Source organism: Ursus arctos, chromosome X (genome assembly GCF_023065955.2).
Source record: "Ursus arctos isolate Adak ecotype North America chromosome X, UrsArc2.0, whole genome shotgun sequence".
Taxonomy (NCBI): Eukaryota; Metazoa; Chordata; class Mammalia; order Carnivora; family Ursidae; genus Ursus; species Ursus arctos.
In genome coordinates this window covers 83,379,542-83,403,923 of record NC_079873.1, presented here as the reverse complement: position 1 = coordinate 83,403,923, position 24,382 = coordinate 83,379,542, and the positions used below count along the sequence as shown (strand labels likewise).

Here is a 24,382-nt window from a genome sequence, read left to right as displayed (position 1 = left end):
AGTTATATACATGTCAAATAAGCATATGAAAAGGAGCTCATCGTCATTTGTCATCAAGGAATTACAAAATAAAACAACAGTGAGATGCCGTTACACACCTATTAGAATGGCTAAAATTCACGATAAAACTGATAATACCAAATGCTCTTGAGGATGCTGAGCAACAGGAACTCATTCATTGCTGTTGCAAATCCAAAATGGTACAACTTCTTTGAAGTCAGTTTGGCAGTCTCACAAAGCTAAACATTGTTTTGCCATGTAATCCAGAAGTTACACTTTCAGTTATTTGCCCAATTTATTTGAAAACCGATATTTATACAAAAACCAGCATGTGAATGTTTATAATAGTTTTACTCATAATTGCCAAAAATTGGAAGCAATCAGGATGTCCTTCAATAGATGAATGGATACATTCACCTGTGCTGCATCTATACAGTGGAATATAATTCATCAACTAAGAGAAATGATCTGGTAAGCCACAGAAAGACATAGAGGAACTATAAGTATATTAATAAGTGAAAACCAGTATGAAAAGACTACATATTATATAATTCCAATTATATGCTTTCCAGAAAACACAAAAACATAGATACAGTAAATGATCAATGGTTGCCAGGAGTTCAGGGGGTTGGGAAAGAGGAATAGGTGAAGCACAGGGGATTTTTAGGTAGTAAACTTATTCTATATGATAATGTAATGGTGGATGCAAGATACACATTTGTCAAAACCCATAAAACTCTATAGCATAAAGAGTGACCCTTACTGTACACAAATATTAAAAAATCATTTGAGAGGTAGGAGAACCCTAGGAAAGAATGCAGACTATGACAAGAGAATCTGTGTTACAAGTATGTGAAACAACCTCAGTGAAGGTATGGGGGGGTGAAAGGTACTGACTCAGGTATCTTTGGAAATATGCGGAGTCTAGAAGACTAAAAACAGAGCTGCACATAATCATTGTACCCTAGTTAATAAGGTTGTGTCTCATGGGGGTAGTGGTTAGCAATCTTGATACTGGTACATACGTATAATGAGATGGAACAGTTAAATAAATGGATGGCAGATGGTGGGAGCCATGTTTCTCACTGGTGGAATTTACAGATAAGCAAAGGAAAGAAGCTAGAATGATCCATTTAATGGTTTAGAGTTAGAGACATCAGTATGAAATCATGTTTAACTTAACATAGATATAGATGGTTACATATAACATATTTATAGATATGTACAGACACACAGGTTAGTATAAACATAAAATTTTTTTCTTTGTCAGCTGAGAGGATCTAAATGAAGTGATACTTCAGTAGCAACAAGCACATTCAGGACCCAAATCTTAGTTTGTAAGACCATTCTCTAATGAAAGGAACCAAGGGGGCATCTGGGTGGCTCAGTTGGTTAAGCGTCCAACTCTTGATTTTGGCTCAGGTCATGGTCTCAGGGTGGTGAGATTGAGCCCTGCATTGGGCTCTGTGCTGAGCGTGGAGCCTACTTAGGGTGCTCTGTCTCCCTCTCCTTCTGCCCCTGCCCCGGCGCTCTCACTCTATATATCAAAAACAAAAACAAACAAAAAAAACGGAACCAGGCCTCCTTAGAGAAATGACTGACTCTAGTACTGGGGCGGGAAATATACAAGATGAGACTTGAGCATTTTGTAGTGACAGAAAGTAGGAAAGTGCTGAAAATACCCACATAAAAACACTGTTGGGTATATGTCAGAGGAGCACAGGAGCCAACTGAAAGAGTTTCCAGTGACCCAAACTGGAACAATTTGTGCAACAAACTTTGGTAAATTAATATTGGATTATAACCTAAAGTATAGGATAAATAGCTATGACTCCATATTGATAATAAATAAAGTGATTGAGTAAATCAGATAATGGGGGGAAAGAGGCAAATATCCCACAGAAGATTCTAAATAATTTGTGTAGATGCTCCATCGCAAACCAGGGGACCATAACTTTCCACTTCTTAGTTTTGAGCTCTTGAGTGACTTTCAAACAGTGCAGTATGGAAAGGCAGGAAAAAAGGGTAATATTGCAGTGTAGAAACCTAACAAACACTGCCTCAGCTAGGTAATCAAGGCCAACATCAACAGTCATTAATCGTGTCGATAGCATGCATGCTTGATATGATGTGATCAAAACTGCGCTTTCCTCTCTGGTCTTCCTTCTCGTAATCCATAACCCCAATCTAACCATGAGAAAAACAACAACAAAAATTCTAATAGTGGGTCATCCTACAAAATACCTGACCACTACTCCTCAAAACTGTCAAGATTTTTAAAAACATGAGAAATGGCCACAACCAAAGAAGAGACTGAAGACACAGGAAAACTAAATGTACTGTGGTATCCTGGATGGAATCCTGAAACAGAAAATGGACATTAGGGAAAAACTAAGGAAATCTAAATAAACTATGGACTTCGGTTAATAATAAGGTATCAATATTCATTCATTCGTTTTAACAAATGCACCATAATAACATAAGATGTTAATAATAGTGGAAACTGGGTGTGGAGTATACAGGAACTCTTCTCAGTTTTTCTGTAAATCTGAAACTATTCTAAAAAATAGTCTCCTTTTTAAACATTTAAAACAGATACTGCAGAAGAGTGCATACAATGTAATACTATTTATATGAAGTTCAAAACATACAAAATAATACTGTATATTGCAGAAGGATGCCAGGAAGTTTCATCTTGTATTATCACTTGGAATATCTGTTTTTCTGTTTCACAGAAATGTTTATCTTCTTTTTGAGCCTAGCTGTGTCTTTGTGCATACTTTTTTATACATGAATATATTAGTGTGTTGTTGATACATACATACATATATACCCATGTATATGGGTGTGTGTGTGTGTGTGTGTGTGTGTGTGTGTGTGTGTGTGTGTGTTTGGAGCAGAGAAGATAAATCCAAGCAAGAAGTGACCAAGCCACCTTGACCAGAAGTCTTCTTGATTTTTTAAAAGTGTTCATGTCAAAGGGAACAATTTTAGTATGGATCTTTCCTACTTGGTGAGAAACTTGCTGTATATTCCACATACTTCTTCCTACAGTTATTTAATTTGACAATGCTTTTATGTTAAGTATTTCAGAGCCAAAAGTCTAGATCACCTGAATTTACTTAAGTGAATCACAGGTCAGTTAATCTGTGCCTTTGCCTTTAAGATACAAGTATAGTTAAATGCTAAATATGTGAATATCTAGCTTCTAAAGTCTTTGAGACATAGTCTCTTGCTTATTATAGTGTTTAATATATTTATTCGTGTTTCAGTGGTGAGCATATTTAAGAGGGCTCTGTTTTCTGGCTCTTTGCTTGTGCTGCTTCTATCTGAATCTTAAGTTCCATTAAACTATAAAGGATATAATTTATTCCAGCTAACATATAGAGATTTTTTCCTCCATCTTTTTTTTATAGTAGTAAAACACGTAACTTGAGATCAACCCTCTTAACAAAATCTTAAGTATGCATTACAGTATCGTTAACTACAGACACAAGGTTGTATAGCAGATCTCTAGAACTTTTTCATCCTGCATGACTGAACTTTATAAACGTTGAACAGCAACTTCCCATTTCCCTCTCCCCTCAGTCCCTGACAACCACCGTTCTTTTTGCTTCAATGAGTTTGCCTACTGTAGTTACCACATATAAATGAAATCATGTAGTATTTGTCCTTCTGTGACTGGCTTATTTCACTTAGCATAGTGTGCTCAAGATTCACCCATGTTGTAGCATATGACCAGATTTCCCTCTTTTTTCTGGCTGAATAATATTCCATTGTATGTGTGTATACCACATCTCCTTCATCCATTCATCCGTGATGGATGTTTCTACCTCTTGGCTATCGTGAACAGTGTTGCAACAAATGTATGTGTTCAGATATATCTTTGATATTCTGATTTTAATTCTTTTGGATAAGTATCTGGGAGTGGGATTGCTGGACCATATAGTAGTTCTATTTTTAATTTTTTGCAGGACCTTTTTACTGTTCTCCATAGTTGCTGTACCATTTTACATTCTGCCAACAGTGTGCAAGAATTCCAATTTATCTACATCCTTATCAACTTATTTCCTACACATGTTCTTTGGAAAAATGTCTATTTAGGTCTTTTGCCCACTTTTAAAAATTGGCTTATTTGTCTTTTTGCTGTTGGGTTCTAAGAGTTCCTTATATATTTTGGATATTAACCTCTAATAAGATATATGGTTTCTAAATATTTTCTGCCATTCTGTAGGTTGCCTTTTCACTTTGCTGATTGTTTCCTTTGCTGTACACAAGTGTTTCAGTTGATTTAGTCCCACTTTATTTTTGCTTTTGCATCCTGTGCTTCTGATGTAATATTCAAGAAATCATTGCCAAGGCAGTGTCATGAAGCTTTTCCCTTATGTTTTCTTCTGGGAGTTTTAGACTTTCAGGCCTTATGTAACTTTAATACATTTTGAGTGGATTTTTGTGTGTGACATAAAATATGAGTCCAGTTTTATTATTTTGCATGTGGATATCAACTTTTCCCAACACCATTTGTTGAAGAAACTATTTTTCCTCATTGTGTTTCTTGCCCTCTATTGATCAGTTGACCGTATATGTGTGAGTTTATTTCAGGGTTCTATTCTGTTCTGTTGGTCTATATAACTGTCTTTATGGTAGTTTACTGTTTTGATTACTATAGATTTGTAATATGTTTTGAAATTAAGAGGTGTGAGCTCTCCAGTTTTGTTATTTTTCAAGATTTCTTTGGCTATTTGGGGTCTCTTGTTCCATATGAATTTTAGGATTGATTTTTTTCTATCCCTATAAAAAATAACTATTGGGATTTTGATAGGAATTGAATTAAATCTGTAGATCACTTTAGGTAGTGTATAAATTTTAACAGTATTGTCTTCCAGTCCATGAATATGGGACAATTTTGCATTTATTTGTGTCTTTAATTTCTTTGAGCAATGTTTTGTGGTCTTCAGTGTACAAGTCCTTAACTTCCTTGGTTAAGTTTTTTTTTTTAATTGAAGTATGATTGACATATGAAAAGCTGTACATATTTTTTTGGTTGGGTTTTTTAGTATCAATTTTTAAAAAGATTTTATTTATTTGAGAGAGAGAGACAGAGATAGCAACAGAGAGCAAGAGTGGGGAGGAAAGGGAGAAGCAGGCTCCCTGCTGAGAAGGGAGCCCAATGTGGGGCTTGATTCCAGACCCTGGGATCATGACCTGAGCCAAAGGCAGACACTTAACCAGCTGAGCCACCCAGGTGCCCCAGTATTTTATTTACATTCTAGTTAGTTAACATATAGTGAAATGTTGGTTTTAAGAATAGAATTTAGTGATTCATCACTTACATATAACACTCAGTAAAGCTGTATATATTTAATGTATGCAGCTTGATGAGTTTGAAAATAAGTGTACACCATTAAACCATCACCATGTACAGTGCCCTAAACTTAACCATTATCTCTAGAAATTTCCTCCCTCCTTTTTCCTTTTGATAATAACACTTAACATACGATCTACCCTCGGAATACATTTTAAGTATCTAATACAGTATTGAAAACTGTATGCACTATGCTGTACAGTAGATGTATAGAATGTATTCATCTTGCATAAGTGAAACTGTGTGCACTTTGATGAACATCTCCCCATTTACCCCTCCTCCCAGCCTCTTGGTAAACATGATTCTACTCTGCCTTTATGAGTTTGACTGTGTTAGATGCCTGATATAAATTCCCTTTTAGTATTCTACAAATAGTATTTGTTCTTCCGTGTTTGGTTTATTTCACTTAGCATAGTATCTTCCAAGTTTTTGTTGTAGCAAATGACAGGATTTTCTTCTTTTTTTAAGGCCAAATAATATTCCATTGTATTTACACACATTATCCATCCGTCAGTGGACATTTAGGTTGTTTCCATGTCTTTGCTATTGTAGATAATGCTGCAGTGAACAAGGGAATACACCTATTTCTTCCAGATTGCAATTCCAGTTCTTCTAGATATATACCCAGAAGTGGGATTGCTGGATTGTATTTTAGTTCTATTTTTAATTTTGGGGAGGAAACTCCATTCTGTTTTCCATAGTGGTTGCCCCATTTACATTCCCACCAACAGCATACAAGGTTTAGAATTTCTCCGTATCCTTACCAACACTTGTTGTTGTTGTTGTTGTTGTTGTTGTTGTTGTTGTTGTTAATAGCCATCCTAACAGGTGTGAAGTGATTCATTGAGGTTTTGATTTGCATCTTCCTGATGATTAGTGATATTGAGCATCTTTTCATATACCTGTTGTCCATTTGTGTCTTTTTTGAAGAAATGACTAATCAGGTCTTTTACCCATTTTTAAAATTGGGTTATTTGGGATTTTTTTTTGTTATTGCATTTTAGGAACCCCTTATGTATTTTAGATATTAATCCTTCATCAGCTATATGATCTGCAAATATTTTTCCTATTCTGTGTATTGCCTTTTCACTTTGCTGATTTTTTTTTTGCTCCTAAGTTTTCTATGTGTCCTACAACTTGACTGAATTTATTAGTTTTACCTGTGTTAAAACAATTAATTGTGGAGTCTTGAGGGTTTTCTACACATAGGATCTTGTCATATACAAACAGAGATAATTTTACTTCTTCCTTTCCCATTTGGATGCCTTTTATTTCTTTTTTCTTGTCTAATTGCTCTGGCCAGGACTTCCAGAACTAGATTGAATAGAAGTGACAAGAGTGGGCATCCTGGCCTTGTTCCTGATATTAGAGGGAAAGCTTTCCAGTCTTTCACTGTTCATCATGACATTAGCTGTGGGCCTTTAATATTTGGCCTATATTATGTTGAGGTAAATTCCTTCTGTTCCTAGTTTTTAAGCATTTTTATCATGAAAGGGTGTTGGATTTTGTCAAGTGCTTTGTCTGCATCTATTAGGATGACCATGTGATTTTTATCTTTTATTCTGTTAATGTGGTATATCACATTGATTTTTGTATGTGGAACCATCCTTGCATCTCAGAGATAATTCACTTGGTCATTGTATATGATCCTTTTAATGAATTCATTTTACTACTCTTCTGTTGAGAATTTTTGCATCTGTATTCATCAGGGATATTGGCCTGTAGTTTTCTCATAATGTCATTTTTTCCCTTTCAATATCAGGGTAATGCTGGCCTCATAAAATTAGTTTGGGAATGTTCCCTCCTCCAGTTTTTTGGAAGAGTTTGAGAAGGATTGGCAGTAATTCTTTAAATGTTTGGTAGAATTCACCCATGAACCCATCTGGTCCTGGGCTTTTCTTTGACCTCCCAGCAAAGGAGGTTTTTGATTACTAATTCAATCTCATTACTAGTTCTAAATCTCTCTAGATTTTCTATTTCTTCATGATTTAGTCTTGGTAGGTTGTGTGTTTCTAAGAATTTATCGTTCTCTTCTAGGTTATCCAATTTGTTGGCATATAGCTGTTCGTAGTAGTCTCTTGTAATCCTTTTTATTTCTGTGGATTAGTTGTAACATCTCCTCATTTATTCCTGATTTTATTTGAGTCTTCTCTCTTTTTTCTCAGTCTAGTTAAAGGTAGTCAGTTTTGTTGATCTTTTATTTAAAAAAAAAACACCCAGCTTTTAGTTGTTTTTTTTCCCCTAATCTCTTTTATTTCTGCTTTAATCTTTATTTCTTTCCTTCTATTATCTTTGGGCTTAGTTTGATCCTTTTTCTAGTTCCTTAAGCTATAGAGTTGTTTATCTGAGATCTTTTTCTCTTCTCTTCTCTTCTCTTCTCTTCTCTTCTCTTCTCTTCTCCTCTCCTCTCCTCTCCTCTCCTCTCCTCTCCTCTCTTCTCTTTTCTTCTCTTTTCCTCTCTTCTCTTCTTTTTTTAAGTAGGCTCCAGTGCCCAAGGTGGGGTTTGAACTCAAGACCCTGAGATCAAGAGTTGCATCCTTGATCAACTGAACCAGCCAGGTACCCCTGAGATCTTTTTTTTTTTTTTTAAGATTTATTTATTTATTTATTCGACAGGATAGAGACAGCCAGCGAGAGAGGGAACACAAGCAGGGGGAGTGGGAGAGGAAGAAGCAGGCTCATAGTGGAGGAGCCTGATGTGGGGCTCGATCCCACAACGCCGGGATCACGCCCTGAGCCGAAGGCAGACGCTTAACCGCTGTGCCACCCAGGCGCCCCAAGATCTTCTTTTTTAATATACACATTTATGACTATAAAATTCCCTCTTAGTACTGTTCTTGCTCCATCCCATAAATGTTGTTATGTTGTGGTTTCATTTTCATTTGTCTCAAGAAATTTTCTAATTTCCCTTCTTATTTCTTCTTTGACCCACTGGTTGTTAAAGAGTATGATATTTATATTTCCACATATTTGTGAATTTTTTAGTTTTCCTTCTGCTATTGGAAGTGAGATATTGAAATGTCCTAGTATTATTGTGTTGCTATCTATTTCTCCTTTCAGTTCTTTCAATGTTTGCTTCATATATTTAGGTACTCTGATGTTGGGTGCATATATATTTATAGTTGTTATATCTTCTTGGTGAATTGACACTTTTGTCATTATGTAATGTCCATTTTTGTCTCTTGTGACAGTTTTGACTCAAAGTCTATTTTGTCTGATAAAAGCATGGCCACCCCTGGTTTCCTTTGGTTATCATTTGCATGGAATATCTTTCTCTATCCTTTCATTTTCAGCTTATATGTGGCCTTAAAATATAAAGAGTTTCTTGTAGACAGCTGTAGTTGGAACTTGTTTTTTTGTTCATTCAGCCACTCTGTGTCTTTGATTAGAGGGTTTAACATACTTATTTGTGAAGTAATTATTGATAGGAGAGGACTTACTATCACCATTTATTATTTGTTTTCTGTTTTGTAGCTCATTTGTCCCTCTTTTCCTCTCTTGAGGTCTTCCTTTGTGTTTCATTGACTTTGTAGTGATGTGCCTTTTTCCTTTCTTATTTTCTTTTGTTTATCTTATATAGGTATTTTCTTTAGGGTTACAGTGGGGCTTCCTTAAAACATCTTATAACAATCTATTGTAAGCTGATAAGAACTTAAGTTTAATTGCATTTGAGGGCTCTTTGTTATTTTCTTGAATGTTCTTTTTTTTAATAACATCCCATTCATAATAGAATATTGTCTCATTTCTCTGATAGTATTAGTGATGATTTTTTTGAAGTTTTCTTCACCCTGCATGGTCTGTTTTTTTCATTTGCTTTCATTTCTGTTTGTTCTGTTCTCTCTTTAGCATTAGAGGCTTTCCTCAGATGGCTGGTAATCTGTGCCCATATTTATGAGTAGGGGCCAAAAAGCAGATTGGAAGCTCTGAGCACACGAGCGGCCCTTGTTGACTTTTAGTTTCATTTTAAAGTCATCTCTCTGGCCCATTTGTTGGAGAAATTCCTGATGCCAAACCAGTATTTTTTTTTATCTTTTCTCTTGGGGCTAATCATATTTAGTGTGCATTATTTCTCTTAATTTCCTTGTGTTCAGATATAGTATTTATACCCTCATCTGTGTCTGGCATTCTCCATGTTCAGAAAATGAGCTGCCACTATTCACCAAGATTGGGATTGGCCTTTACCTAGTAGATAATTTTAGGGGAAGATATTTAAGATCCAGTTGGCTTTTAAACAACTTTCAACCTACACATCTTATCTTAACCTTATCCCTTTACATTCATTCCCAGAGGTACCTGAAGCTATCAGTTCCTAAACTGTTTGAGGATTCTTAGGTATATACTAGGTTGGTTCCTGGCTTTCCCCACTGCTGCTTTAAGATTCAGCTTTCTTGTCTACACTTAGCTAATTATTTTCCAGCTTCCAGAATATTGCTGCTATTGCCTCCTTTCCTTGTTCTTTCTGATCTTGTGGGTTTGTGGGTTTTTTTTTTTTTTAAGTCCCTGTAGTTTTAGAGAGTTTTCTGGAGGGAGTGAAATTAGATGCATATATTCAATCTGCCATCTTTATCTGAAACTAATTCTAACCGAAGTGAAATCGTTGCCTTACCTCGCTCATGTGATATTTCTGTTGATCCTCGGTTTATATTAGGTGTTATACCTGAAGAACCTTAGCCCTCGGGTGACTGAAAGAGATCTTGTCTCATTGTTCGCTCGGTTCCAGGAGAAAAAAGGACCACCGATTCAATTCCGAATGATGACTGGACGAATGAGGGGGCAGGCTTTTATCACCTTTCCCAGTAAGTAGCTTCATCTGGATAATTAATTATAGCATCAGTTCATTGGAGATTATTTATACCCTCTCTAATTTAAATCTAGCCCTTTATTTTCTCCATAATATATAAGAAGCATGTGCTTGAACAAGCACATGGGAAGAAGGAAAGAGAAGTAAGGAAAGTATGTTTTCAGTGTTCCTCTATCCTCCCTCTGTGCTTCCTCTCCTCCATTGACAGTACATGACCGACCACCTTATCCCATTGTCCTCAGTTTTCCTCAATCTCGGCACTTCCTTCTGTCTATCAAAATGTACTTTCCCTTTGCTGATGACAGTATTTCTAGTTCAATTTATAATTATATTACTTATTAATATATTGGATTCTGGTCAGAATACTTGTACTTGCCTTATGCCCTATTCCTTTGGGACTAAGAGACTATAAGTTAACATGCTGATTCACCAGTAATCCATAATTAACTAGTGAATGATGTTAAATTCTTTTAACAATTGTTTCTATCTTAATACATGACTTCAGTATCCTAATTAAAAGAGAACAATGATACAGGAATTTCATTTTCTATAACAGACCAGACTGTCTCTTTTGGTGGAAGCTGGGTAGGAGCTATACCTTTCATTATCCCTAAACTATCATTACTTATAAATGGCCTAGTAGTCTATGCATGGGCAAGTGCTTTTACATGTAAGCAGTACCAAAACTGCCCTCCACTTTTTTCATATGTTCTTATACCATCTTTCCTAGCATGTTAAAGGTTTGTGGATCCTCTATACTAATGGTTTTCAGTCTTTTCAGGTGTGAGGGCCCTTTTTAAACTTAAAATATATTTCACTGACCCCAAGCTAATATCCATTAATTGAAAAAATATATAATAAAAAGATTTTATAAACTAAGTACTTTAAAGTGAACATTTGAAATAATAATATTTTGAAATAATAACATTTGAAAATTCATAGTATATACATATGTGATACATAAATTGGTTTAGTCTAAAGACATTGCTTGTCTACCTATGATTTCACAGACTCTGGGCAATAATTCCACTTCTAAATTTACCACATCCAGACTCTGAGGCCCATAAATTGAAAACTCCTGCTATACACTGTATACTCCCATACCTCAAGCATCCATATGCCTACAAGAATTCTTTAACATATTTATCCCAATGAGGGCTCCCACTCTGCCATCAAAAGAAAAAAGTAACAAAATGTCCTCAGTACCATGATAACGTCTTTTATTCATGTCATCCAGTTTGAAAATGATTTCATTATCATAATACCTGTAATCTGTTATCTAAGGCAGAGGTTAATATATTATTAGTTGTATAGCTTAGCTTTCTTTGGCACACTGTCTGTATTCTTGTTTCTTTGACCTTATCTTTGAATTAGGAGACACTCTCAAACATCCATTTTAAGTTTTTATTGTCATTATTCTAAACCATTAGTTTAATCTTGCTGAGTTATACAAATTTGAGATTATGGAAAAGATAATAAAATTAAATAACTATATAGCCTTATAGCCTATATTTAACTCCAAGGCAAAACAACATAAACTAGACTTGGAATAGAACTGAATTATTAAGCCCTATGTAAATTGATGTTTTTCCTTTCTCTTCTAGATAAGGAGATAGCAAGGCAAGCATTATATCTAGTAAATGGATATAAACTACGTGGGAAAATATTGGTGATAGAATTTGGAAAGAACAAAAAGCAACGGTCGGATCTCCAGGCTGCTTCTCTCATATCATCTGCTACAGATAACACTACAGAAATCAGTGGTAGCTAAAAGATATATAGATGGTGAGTCCCAGGAGGTCTTCCTTGCATCAGAATCTTGGATTTAGAATTTGTGTATAGATAGCAATTTGTTTGGTTTTGAAGAAGAGAAACTAATTGAGGGAGAGAAAAACTAAGATAATCCCTCTCAGTTTCAGAATGAATTGGTAGAAAACATTTTTTATAATCAAAGACTATATAGGACAGAGTATGAAGTGTAGGGTACAAAGAATATCATTTTCTCAGGATAAATTACAAGTGATTATTTCTAAGGATTTTTTTTTAATCTTTATAATTTATCTGGGGTCTTCAGTATTTGTCCATAAAGATAACATTCTTTCCAAGATCGCCTCCTACATGCAGAACTAAAAAACTAATAAAATGTTGAAATACTTATTTACTAGAGCTCATTTATCCCTAATTATATCCACGTAGTAAATAAATGACCAAGACCCTGGGTCTAAACATCAACAAATGCTGTTGAATGACAACTATCAGCAGTGACAATATGTTTTTTCATAAGTCAGTCCACATATTTAGTGAATGCTTCCACATAAAGTTATCAGTGTCTTCAAAAATTTATATATTTTTCTAATGAAATCATTTAGGTCAAAATATTGATGTTCTCATAGTCATTTAAGCTAGCTACCATTGAGTAATCACTGAATTCAAAGCAATAAACATTGAATGACTATCTAATATATGTTATATATTAGGTATATGAATTTTAGGAGAGGAACATACTAGCAAACAATACTAAAAGTGGGAAGAAAACATTCTCTAGAAGAGAGCCACTCATTTCCAAATCCCTCAGTTGTTTGTAGTTGTTGGAGAATAGAAGGAAAATATGATATAGAGGAAGTAGTACAAACTTTGGAATCAGGCCTGTGTTTGAACTTCACAGCCACACTTATCACTTTGTGACCTTGGCAAGTCACTTAATCTGAGCCTCAGTTTTCTCATCTATAAAATGAGGATAATAATACTACTTACCTCATTAGGTTGTAAATATTAAATGAGATGATACTATTTTGGCTGAAGAATAGGAAGAAAAAAAATGAAGAAAGTTGAACAGAGAGTAGGACCGTTAAGCACTCCAACATACTTGTAATGAGAGGACCAGAAAAAGAGAAGAGAAAGAAAGAAGCAGAAAAAATATTCCAATAAATAATGGATGTAAATGTCCCAAATTTGATGAGAAACATTAGCCACACATCCAAGAATTTCAACAAACCCCAAGTAGGATAAAGAAGAAATCCACAGACACATCATAATAAAAATGCTAAAATTCAAAGACAAAGAGAAACTCTTGAAAGTAACAGGAGAAAAGTGAAGCATCACTTACAAGAGAATCCTAATCAGATTAACAGCTGACTTCCCATCAGAAACAATGGAGTGGCAGTGGAGTAACATATTCAAAGTGCTCAAAGGGAACAACTGTCAATATAGAATCCTATATCCAATAAAGCTGTGTTTTTAAAAATGAAGATAAAATGTAAGTCTTCCCACATAATCATGAACTATTGCTGCCAGCAGACCTGACTTACAGGAAATATTAAAGGAAGTTCTTCAGGAAGAAAACAATGACTTCTGATAATAATTTAAATCTACACATACAGAAAATTAGCATGGGTAAAGGTAATTACATAATTAGAAGAGACAGTCTAAATGCATTTTTCTTCTCTTAATTGATTTAAAAAGTAATTTTATAAAGCAATATGTACATAGTTGCATTGTTGGGTTTATAACATATAAAAATGCAGTATATTTGCCAATAATAGGACATAGGAGGTGGGTGGAGGCAAAGCTATATTGGACTGTAGAAATGACTCCAGATGGTAACTCAAATCTACGGGAACAAATGAAGAAAACAAGAAATGGGAAATAAGAATGTTAATATAAAAAACATCAAATATTTATTTGCTCTTTCTTCTCTGAGCTTCTTTAAAAGACCTAAACTTATATCAAGTAATAATATAACAGTGTATTGTTGGGTTAATAATGTGTAGAAAGAATATGTATAACAATAATAGTACAAAAAAGTGAGGAAAGAAATAGAGTCATATAGGAATAAGGTGTTTATATCACTGGAATTAAGTTTGTATATATCTGAAGACAATTCAGTTAAGATTTGTATGGTAAACCCTAGAGCAACCACTAGGAAACTAACTGAAAATATATAGTGAAAATATTATTAAAGAAATTTAAATTTTTCATTAGAAAATATTCAATGCAAAATGACGAATAGAGGAACACAGACCAAAACAAACAAACAAATAAACAAACAAACAAACAAACCTCCAGAGACATATAGGAAACAAACAGTGAAATGGCAGTCTTAAGTCCACCTATGTTAATAATAACAGTAAATATGAGTAGATTAAACAATCCAATAAAAGGCAGAGAGTGTCAGACTGGGAAAAACAAGAGTCACCTCTATGCTATTTGTTGGAGTCACACTTTATATTCAAAGATACAAACAGATTGAAGGTAAAAGGATAGAAAGAAATATTGGGCAAATGACAACTCTAAGAAAGCTGGAGTGGCTATACTAATATCAGATAAAATAGACTTTAAAACAAAAAATGTCATTAGATACAAAGAGTGACATCTTATTTTTTTTAAAGATTTTATTTATTTATTTGACAGAGATAGAGACAGCCAGCGAGAGAGGGAACACAAGCAGGGGGAGTGGGAGAGGAAGAAGCAGGCTCATAGCGGAGGAGCCTGATGTGGGGCTCGATCCCATAAGGCCGGGATCACGCCCTGAGCCAAAGGCAGACGCTTAACCGCTGTGCCACCCAGGCGCCCCAAGAGTGACATCTTATAATGATAAGAGAGTCAACCCATCAGAAAGAGCAAAATTATATATGCACCTAACAACAGAGCACCAAAATACATGAATCAAAAACTGAATTAAATGAAAGGAGAAATCCACAAGTCTACAGTAAGCGTTGGGGTATTCAGTATCCCATTTTCAGTAATAGAACAGTTAAATAATAAACAAGGAAGTAGAAGATTTGAACAGTGCCATAAAACTAGACCTTAAAGTGATCTATGAAATACTTTAGCCAGCACGAACAGAATGCACATTCTTCTCAAGGGCACATGAAATATCTCCAGAAATAGACCATATCATAGACCATAAAACAAACCTCAGTAAATTTAAGTGGACTGAAATCATGCAAAGTATGTTTTCTGACTCCATGGGATGGAGTGAGAAATCAATAACAAAGTTGAGGAACTCATAAACATGAATTAGACACACTTTTTAAATGACAAATGGGTCAAATAAGAAATCACAAGGGAAATTAGGAAATCCTTTGAGATGAATGGAAATGAAGACATGGCATCCCAAAATGTGCGCTGCACCAAAAGCAATGCTTGGAGAGAAATTTATAAATACTAGTGCCTATATTTAACAAGAAGAAAGATCACATATCAATAACCTCATTTTATGCCTAAGACACTGGGAAAAGAGGAGCAAACTAAGAGTAAGCAGAAGGAAGGAAATAAAAAATATTAGATAAATAAATGACAGAGAATACAAAAACAGTAGAGAATGTCAATGAAACTAATAGTTGGTTCTATAAAAAAAGATCAACAAAAGTGACAAACCTTTTGTTAGATTGACCAGGGAAAAAAGACTCAAATTACTAGAATCAGAGGTGAAGGAGGGAACATTACTACCAACCTTCTAGAAATAAAAAGGATTATGAAGGAGCCCTATGAACAATTACATAACAATAAATTAGATAAATGAAATGGAAAATTTCCTAGAAACACACAAACTACTGGAACCAATGGAAAACAAAATCTGAAAAGGTCTATAACAAGTAAAGAGGTTAATTAATAACTCTTAAAAATACCCACAAGAAAAAGCCTAGGCTCAAATGGCTTCTCAGATAAATTCTAGCAAACATTAAAGAATTAATACAAATTCTTTACATACTCTTCCAAAAAGTAGAAGAAGGAACACTTCTATTATATGCTACAAACATGGAAGAACCCTGAAAGCATGCTAAATGAAAGAAGCCAGTCATAAGACTATATAATTATATCATTCCATTTATATGAAGTATCTAGAATTGGTAAATATATAGAAACAGAGAGTGGATTAGTGGTTGCTCAGGGCTGGGGGTGATAGCTGAATTGTATGAGGTTTCTTTAGAAGTTGATTAAAATGTTCTAAAATTGTGGTGAAAATTGTACAACTTTATGAATATACTATAAATAATGAATTGTATACCTTAAATAGGTGAATTGTATTTTTATGAATTATATCTCAAAGTCACCAAAAAAAAAGAAATTGGATACAACCAAACTGTCCATCAATAGGAAAATGAATAAATCATGACACATTCATTTAGTGGAATACTATACATCCATTAAAATAATGGGGTATATCTATGAATACATTCTAATCTGTATGATGTGCAGAATTTTGTATTAATTTAAAAAGCAAGAAATGGTATAATGTGAATGCATTTTATAAACAGAAGCACTTGTATATGTATGATACATGTGTATATAGGTATTTCTGAATAAATTTAGGAAAAAGCTGGGAAATACATATATAATTGTAAACTTTTTAGAAGTGGGATTAGATAGACTGAAAGGGGACTTTTGCTTTATAAAATTTTTTAAGTGGTGTGATTTGGGGCGATTTTTACTTTTTTCAGTTTTTTTTAATTAAAAAAAATTTTTAAATACTCTACAAATGACTTGGCTTCCAGAATACCTGTCAGGCCTGCTCTGAGGATATCATCTAACTATACTCAGGACAAACTCCTATACCTTTGATATAGTGCTCACTTAGGATTAACTCTTCAATTTTAAATATAGTGTAAGGGGAAGAAGTAAGTTATCCTGGTATAAACTCTTGCACATGTTACCCAGGGACATACTTCTAAGCTGGACTTTTCCGAAGAAATTTAGTCCTGTTGAGTGGAAATTCTCACCTCTGCCCTTTGCTAGACCTGCAGATCACTAACAATAGAGGAAAATAAAAATGGAGGATGTCCCTCAACTGGTGCATAAATGAACCGTGGTATATCCATACAATAGAATCCTACTCAGCAATAAAAACTATGATGAACTGTGATACATGCAGCAACTTGGATGAATCTCAGATGCATTTTGCTAAGTAAAAGAAGCCAAACTCAAAAGGCTACTTACATTTTGATTCCATTTATATGATATTCTGGAAAAGGCAAAACTATAGGAACAGAGAACAAATCAGTGGATGTCAAGGGTTAAAAATGGCAGACTGATTACAAAATGGTAGCACAAGGAATTTTTTAATAATGGAAAGTTTCTGTATCTTGATTATAGTTACTGGAGTGTATGCATTTGTCAAAACTAGAATTATATGCCAGAAAGAATGAATTTTACTATATGTGAATTTTTAAATAAATATAATTTTTAATGGAGAGAAGTCAAAGTATTGTTCCTATTCTGTGGTCTTTTGATTACATGGAAGACTTAAAGCCACTTAGCTACTATTCCTAATTTTCTGCACACAGGTCAGCAGAAATCATCAGTTAAAAACATCTACATATACATACACAAACAAACCCACCATAAAAAAGTCAAAAGACAAACTAGAAAATAATTTGCCATGTACAAGGTACTAATTTCCTTAATATACAATATATATCATTTTCTTATTATACAAAAGTCAGTAATGCAAGAAAAATGTGGGTAAAAAAGAAAATTTATAGGGATGCCTGGGTGGCTCAGTTGGTTAAGCATCAGCCTTCCGCTCAGGTCATGATCCCGGAGTCCTGGGATTGAGTCCCCCATCGGGCTCCTTGGCTCAGCGGGGAGCCTGCTTCTCCATCTGCCTGGAGCTTTCCCTGCTTCTGCACTCACTTGCTCCTGCTCTCTCACAAATAAGTAAATCTTAAAAAAATAAAATTTATAGAAACAAATATAAATGACTAATAAACTAAGAAAAATGTTCAGAGTAGTAATAAAAATTAAGACAATGAGCTCTTTTTTAAAAAAAATTAGATTTATAGGAAAGTTACAAAAATAGCAAGAGTTACTATATTCTTCACCCAGCCTCTCCTAATGTTAACACCTTATATAACCATAGTATAATTATCAAAAAGCAGGAAAATAATATCACTACAGTACTATTAACTAATTTACAGACCTTATTTGATTTTTTCCACTTGTCCCACTGATGTCTTTTTATGATCCAGGTTCAAATCCAGTATCCCACATTACATTTATTATTTATTGCTGTTATTTTGTAGAATGTCCCTAATTAGGGTTTGTCTGATGATTTCCTGTGATTAGACTGAGGTTATGTGTTTTTGGTAAGAATACCAGAGAAGTGATGTGCCCCCCCCCTTTTTTTTATAGTTTCAGAGGTAGAATTTAGTGATTCATCAGTTGCATATAACACCCAGTGCTCATTACATCAACTGCCCTCCTTAATGCCCATCACCAGTTACCTCATCCCCCAGTCCACCCCTCCTCCAGCAAACCTCAGTTTGTTTCCTAGAGTTCAGCATCTCTTAGGTTTGCCTCCTCAATTTTCATCTTATTTTATTTTTCCTACCTTCCCCTATGTTCATCTGTTTTGTTTCTTAAATTCCACATATGAGTGAAATCATATGGTATATGTCTCTCTCTGACATTTTTCACTTAGCCTAATACCCTCTAGTTCCATCCATGTTGTTGCAAATGGCAAGATTTCATTCTTTTTGATGGCTGATTAATATTTCATTGTATACCACTTCTTTATCCATTCGTCTCTTGATACCTGAGCTCTTTCCAGATTTTGGCTATTGCGGACATTGCTGCTATAAACATTTGGATGCATGTGCCCCTCTAAATCACTAGGTATCCTTTGGATAAATACCTAGTAGTACAGTTGCTGGGTTGTAGAGTAGCTCTATTTTTAACTTTTTGGGGAAACTCCATGGTGTTTTTCAGAGTGGCTGCACCAGTTTGCATTCCCACCAACAGTGTAAGAGGGTTCCGCGTTTTCTGCATCTTCACCAAGATCTGTTGTTTCCTGAGTTGTCAATTTCAGCCATTCTGACTGGTGTGAGATGGTATCTCTTTGTGGTTTTGATTTGTATTTCCCAGATGCCGAGTGATGTTGAGCATTTTTTCATGTGTCTGTTGACCATTTTTATTTCTTCTTTGGAGAAATGTCTGGTCATGTCTTCTGCCCATTTCTTGACTGGATTATTTGTTTTTTGGGTGTTGAGTTTGATAAGATCTTTATAGATTTTGGATACTAGCCCTTTCTCTGATAAGACATTTGCAAATATCTTCTCCCACTCCACAGGTTGCCTTTTAGTTTTGTTGACTGTTTCCTTTGCTGGGCAAAAGCTGTTTATCTTGGTGAAGTCCCAACAGTTCATTTTTGCTTTTGCTTCCCTTGCCTTTGGAGAAATGTCTAGCAAGAACTTACTGCAGCCGAGGTAAAAAATGTTGCTGTCTCTGTTCTCCTCTAGGATTTTGATGGATTCCTGTCTCATATTTAGGTCTTTCACCCATTTTGAGTTTATTTTTGTATATATTTTAAGAAAGTGGTCCAGCATCTGGCTATCCAATTTTCCCAAACCATTTGTTGAAGAGACTGTCTTTTTTCCATTGGATATTCTTTCCTGCTTTGCTGATTAGTTGACCATAGAGTTGAGGGTCCATTTCTGGGCTCTTTATTCTGTTCCACTGATCTATGTGTCTGTTTTTGTGCCAGTACCATATTGTCTTGATGATTACAGCTTTGTAATACAGCTTAAAGCCCAGAATTGTGATGCCTCCAGCTTTGCTTTTCTTTTACGATATTCCTTTGGCTATTCAGGGTCTTTTCTGGTTCCATACAAATTTTAGGATTGTTTATTGCAGCTCTGTGAAAATGTTGGCGGTATTTTGATAGGGATTACATTGAATGTGTAGATTGCTTTGGGTAGCATAGACCTTTTAACAATATTTGTTCTTACAGTCCATGAGCGTGGAATATTTTTCCATTTCTTTGTCTTCCTCAACTTCATTCGTAAGTGTTCTATAGTTTTCAAAGTACAGATCTTTTACCTCTTTGGTTAGGTTTATTAGTCCTAGGTATCTTAGGGCTTTTGGTGCAATTGTAAATGGGATCGATTCCTTGATTTCTCTTTCTTCTGCCTCATTGTTAGTGTATTGAAATGCAACTGACTTCTGTGCATTGAATTTATACCCTGAAACTTTGCTGAATTCCTGTATCAGTTCTGGCGATTTTTTGGTGGAATCCTTTGAATTTTCTACACAGAGTATCATGTCATCTGCAAAGAGTGAAAGTTTGACTTCTTTAACAATTTGTACGCCTTTTAGTTCTTTTCGTTGTCTGATTGCTAAAGCTAGTAATTCCAGTATTGTGTTGAACAACAGTGGTGAGCGTGGACATCCCTCTCGTGTTCCTGACCTTAGTGGAAAAGCTGTTTTCAGTATATGGCTTTTATGATATTGAGGTATATTCTTTCTATCCCTACACTGTGGAGAGTTTTAATCAGGAAAGGATGCTGTATGTTGTTAAAAGCTTTTTCTGTATCTATTGAGAGGATCATACGGTTCTTGTCATTTCTTTCATTAATGTGGTGTATCACATTGCGGATGTTGAACCATGCTTGCAGCCCAGGAATAAACCCCACTTGGTTGTGGTAAATAATCCTTTTAATGTACTGTTGGATCCAATTAGCTAGTGTCTTATTGAGAATTTTTGCATCCATGTTTATCAGGGATATTGGCCTGTAATTCTCCTTTTAGTGGGGTCTTTGTCTGGTTTTGGGAAGCCATCTGTCCCTGGACTTTTGTTTGTTGGGAGATTTTGGATTACTGATTTAATTTCTTTGCTGGTTATGGGTCTGTTCAAGTTTTCTACTTCTTCCTGTTTCAGCTTTGGTAGTTTGCATGTTTCTAGGAATTTGTCCATCTTTTCCCGAATGCCCAGTTAGTTGGTATATAATTGTCCATGATATTCTCTTATAATTGTGATTCTGTGGTTTTGGTTGTGATCTCTTCCATTTGTGATTTTATTTATTTGGTTGCTTTCTGTTTTCTTTTCAATAGGTCTGGCTAGGGGTTTATCAATTTTGTTAATTCTTTCAAAGAACCAGCTCCTAGTTTCCTTGGTCTGTTGTACTGTTTTTTTTTTTTATTTCTATATAATTGATTTCTGCTCTATTCTTTATTATTTCTCTTCTCCTACTGGATTTAGGCTTTATTTGCTGTTCTTTTCCCAGCTCCTTTAGGTGTAAGGTTAGATTGTGTATTTGAGACTTTTCTTGCTTCTTGAGGGAGGCCTGTGTTGCAATATTCTTCCCTCTTAGGACTGCCTTTGCTGCATCCCAAAGGTTTTGGACTGCCATGTTTTCATTTTCATTTGCTTCCATGTATTTTTAATTTCTTCTTTAATTTCCTGGTTAACCCATTTATTCTTTAGTAGCATATTCTTTGACTTCCCTGTATTTGTGGTCTTTCCAAATTTTTCCTGTGGTTGACTTCTAGTTTCATAGCATTGTGGTCTGAAAATATGCATGGTATGATCTCAATCTTTTTGTACTGGTTGAGGCCAGATTTGTGACCCAGTATGTGATCTATTCTGTAGAATATTCTATGTGCACTTGAGAAGAATGTGTATTCTGCTACTTTAGGGTGAAATGCTCTGAATATATCTGTGAAGTCCATCTGGTCAAGTGTGTCATTCAAAGCCATCGTTTCCTTGTTGACCTTCTGCTTAGATGATCTGTCCATTTCTGTGAGTGGGGTGTTAAAGTTCCCTACTATTATTATATTATTATCAATAAGTTTCTTTAATTTTGTTATTAATTCCTTTAAATATTTGGCTGCTCCCAAGTTGGGGCATAAATATTTACAATTGTTTGATCTTCTCGTTGGATAGACTCCTTTATTATGATATAGTGTCCTTCTTCATCTCTTATTACAGCCTTCGTTTAAAATCTAGTTTGTCTGATATTGGTATGGCTACTCCAGCTTTCTTTTGATGTCCACTAGCATGATAGATGGTTCTCCACCTCTCACTTTCAATCTGGAGGTGTCTTTGTGTCAAAAATGAGTCTTTGTAAAGCAGCATGTGGATGGGTCTTTTTTTTTTTTTAATCCATTCTGGTACCCTATGTCTTTTTATTGGAGCATTTACTCCATTTACATTCAGAGTAATTGTTGAAAGATATGAATTTAGTGCCATCGTATTATCTGTAGAGTTGCTGTTTCTGTAGATTGTCTCTGTTCCTTTCTGTCTTTGTTATTTTTGGGCTCTCTCTTCACTCAAAGGATTCCCTTCAATATTTCTTGCATGGCTGATTTAGTGTTCACAAATTCCTTTAGATTTCGTTTTTCCTAGAAACTATCTCTCCCTATTCTGAATGATAGTCTTGCTGGATAAAGTATTCTTGGCTGCATATTTTTACCATTTAGCACAATGAATATATTATGCCAGTTCTTTCTTGGTGCCAGGTCTCTCTGGACAGGTCTGCTGCCAGACTTATGTTTCTACCCTTGTAACAGGTTAAGGATCTCTCATCCTGAGCTGCTTTCAGGATTTTCTCTCTATCTTTAAATTTTGCAAGCTTCACTATTATATGTCAAGGTGTTGACCTATTTTTATTGATTTTGAGGGGGGTTCTCTGTGCCTCCTGGACTAGAATGCCTGTTTTCCTCCCAGATTAGGGAAGTTCTCAGCCATAATTTGTTCAAATAAACCTTCTGCCCCTCTCTCCCTCTCTTTATCTTCTGGGACCATTATTATCCAGATGTTGTTTTGCTTTATAGAATCACTGAGTTCTCTAAGTCTCCCTTCGTGATCAGTAGTTGTCTTTCTCTCCTCTTTTCAGCTTCCTTATTCTCCATTATTTTATCTTCTATATCACTGACTCTCTCTTCTGCTTCATTTATCCTTGCTTTTAGAGCCTCCATTTGGGACTGCATCTCGGTAATAGCATTTTAAATTTTGGCCTGACTAGATTATAGTTCTTTTATTTCTGCAGTAAGGGATTCTCTAGTGTCTTCTATGCTTTTGGTAAGGGATTCTCTAGTGTCTTCTATGCTTTTTTCAAGGCCCACTAGTATCTTTATAATTGTTTTAAATTCTAGTTCAGACATCTTACTTATATCCATATTGATTAAATCCCTGGCAGTGAGTACTACCTCCTGTTCTTCCTTTTGGGGTAAATTTCTCCATCTTGTCATCTTGTCCAGAAAAGAATAGAAGAAATAAAGAAAAAAGACAACAATAGCAACAGAAAAAAAAGAACAAAACAAAATAAGAAAAAATCAGACAAGAAACAAAACAGAACAACAACAACAACAAAAAACTAGATCCTAGGTGTGTTTTGGTCTGCTTGTTAAAGCTGGATCCCCAAATAGGAAAGAAAGAAAAACTTATATATACTCAAAAATAAGATAAAATACAATGAATGGAAATTTTAAAAATTTATATATAATATATATAAATAAAAATTAAAAGTGGATTTAAAAAGAATTGAAAAAATTAGGAAATTGCTGAAAAAATAATACTGAAAGACCAAAGAATAAAGAAAACCACAAATGGTATATACTGTTTTCCCCAAGAGCTGAAGCTCTGCAGTTCTCTATGATCAATAGACTTGGTGCTAGTCAGTTGTTCCTACTGGTCTTCTGGGGGAGGCACCTGCTCTGCTGATTCTCAGGTGCCTTTGCTCTTGCCAGTGGGCTGGACTAAGTGTAAGCCGCTCTGGATTCCATGATGTGGCAGTTTTGCTCCCTGAAGACTTTCCACACTAATGTGGGGGATGAAAATGGCTGTGTCCCGCTCTCTAGCCCCGGAGCTGAAAACTTGTGCCCCCCACTCTTCAGTGAGCCCTCATAGAGAAGCTATCACTCTTGTCTCCTCAGTTTCCATCCTAATGCTGTGTTCACCTGGCCTGTGACTGAGCATTTTTATCTCAGATACACAACTGAATTTCAAGGCCAAATTTCATGGACTCCTGCAGCACACACCTGTACTGTTCCTCTCAGGGGAAGGCAGGGGTCTCTCATCAGGCCTTTTGGTGGGCCCCTGCCAGGAAAGTGCAACACCAAGCAGAAAGCCTGCCCCTAGACTCACGGTTTTCAGCCAGCTTCCCTGCTCCAATGCCTGGAAACTCTGTCATGCTCAGGCATCCCTATCCTTCTTGTGACGCCAGGGATCCTGAGACCATGCTGTCCCACTGGGATTCCACCCTGCTTTGCCACCTGAGCACCTTTAAGCCAGGGATGTCCCTCTCTGTAGCAGACTTCTAAAAGTTCCAATTTTGCACTCTGCTGCTTATATTACTTTGTGGTAGCCTCCTTAAGCTGGTTCCCTCCCCTCCACAGTATCTTCAGACATATCACCCCAGATTCAAGTCTCCGCAGCTCCTACCTTCCAAAAAGTGGTCACTTTTCTATTTGTAATTTTGCAGCATTTCTTTTCTCAG

General features: G+C 35.4%; 1 protein-coding gene across 12 annotated transcripts in view; it reads left to right on the top strand.

Annotated features, from left to right (window-relative positions):
- RBM41 (RNA binding motif protein 41) overlaps positions 1–13,055 on the top strand; it is a 54,839-nt gene extending 41,784 nt beyond the window's left edge. For 8 of the 12 annotated variants that reach the window (XM_048213565.2, XM_044392099.3, XM_048213558.2 and 5 more), the window contains 2 exons: positions 10,014–10,161; positions 11,771–13,055. In XM_048213565.2, coding sequence (XP_048069522.1) covers positions 10,014–10,161; positions 11,771–11,937 — 315 coding nt within the window. In that variant the 3' untranslated portion in view covers positions 11,938–13,055. The remainder of the gene's footprint in view (positions 1–10,013; positions 10,162–11,770) is intronic. The other 4 variants (XM_048213566.2, XM_048213561.2, XM_048213564.2 and 1 more) reach the window with 1 other exon arrangement.
- The last annotated feature ends 11,327 nt before the right edge of the window (positions 13,056–24,382 follow it).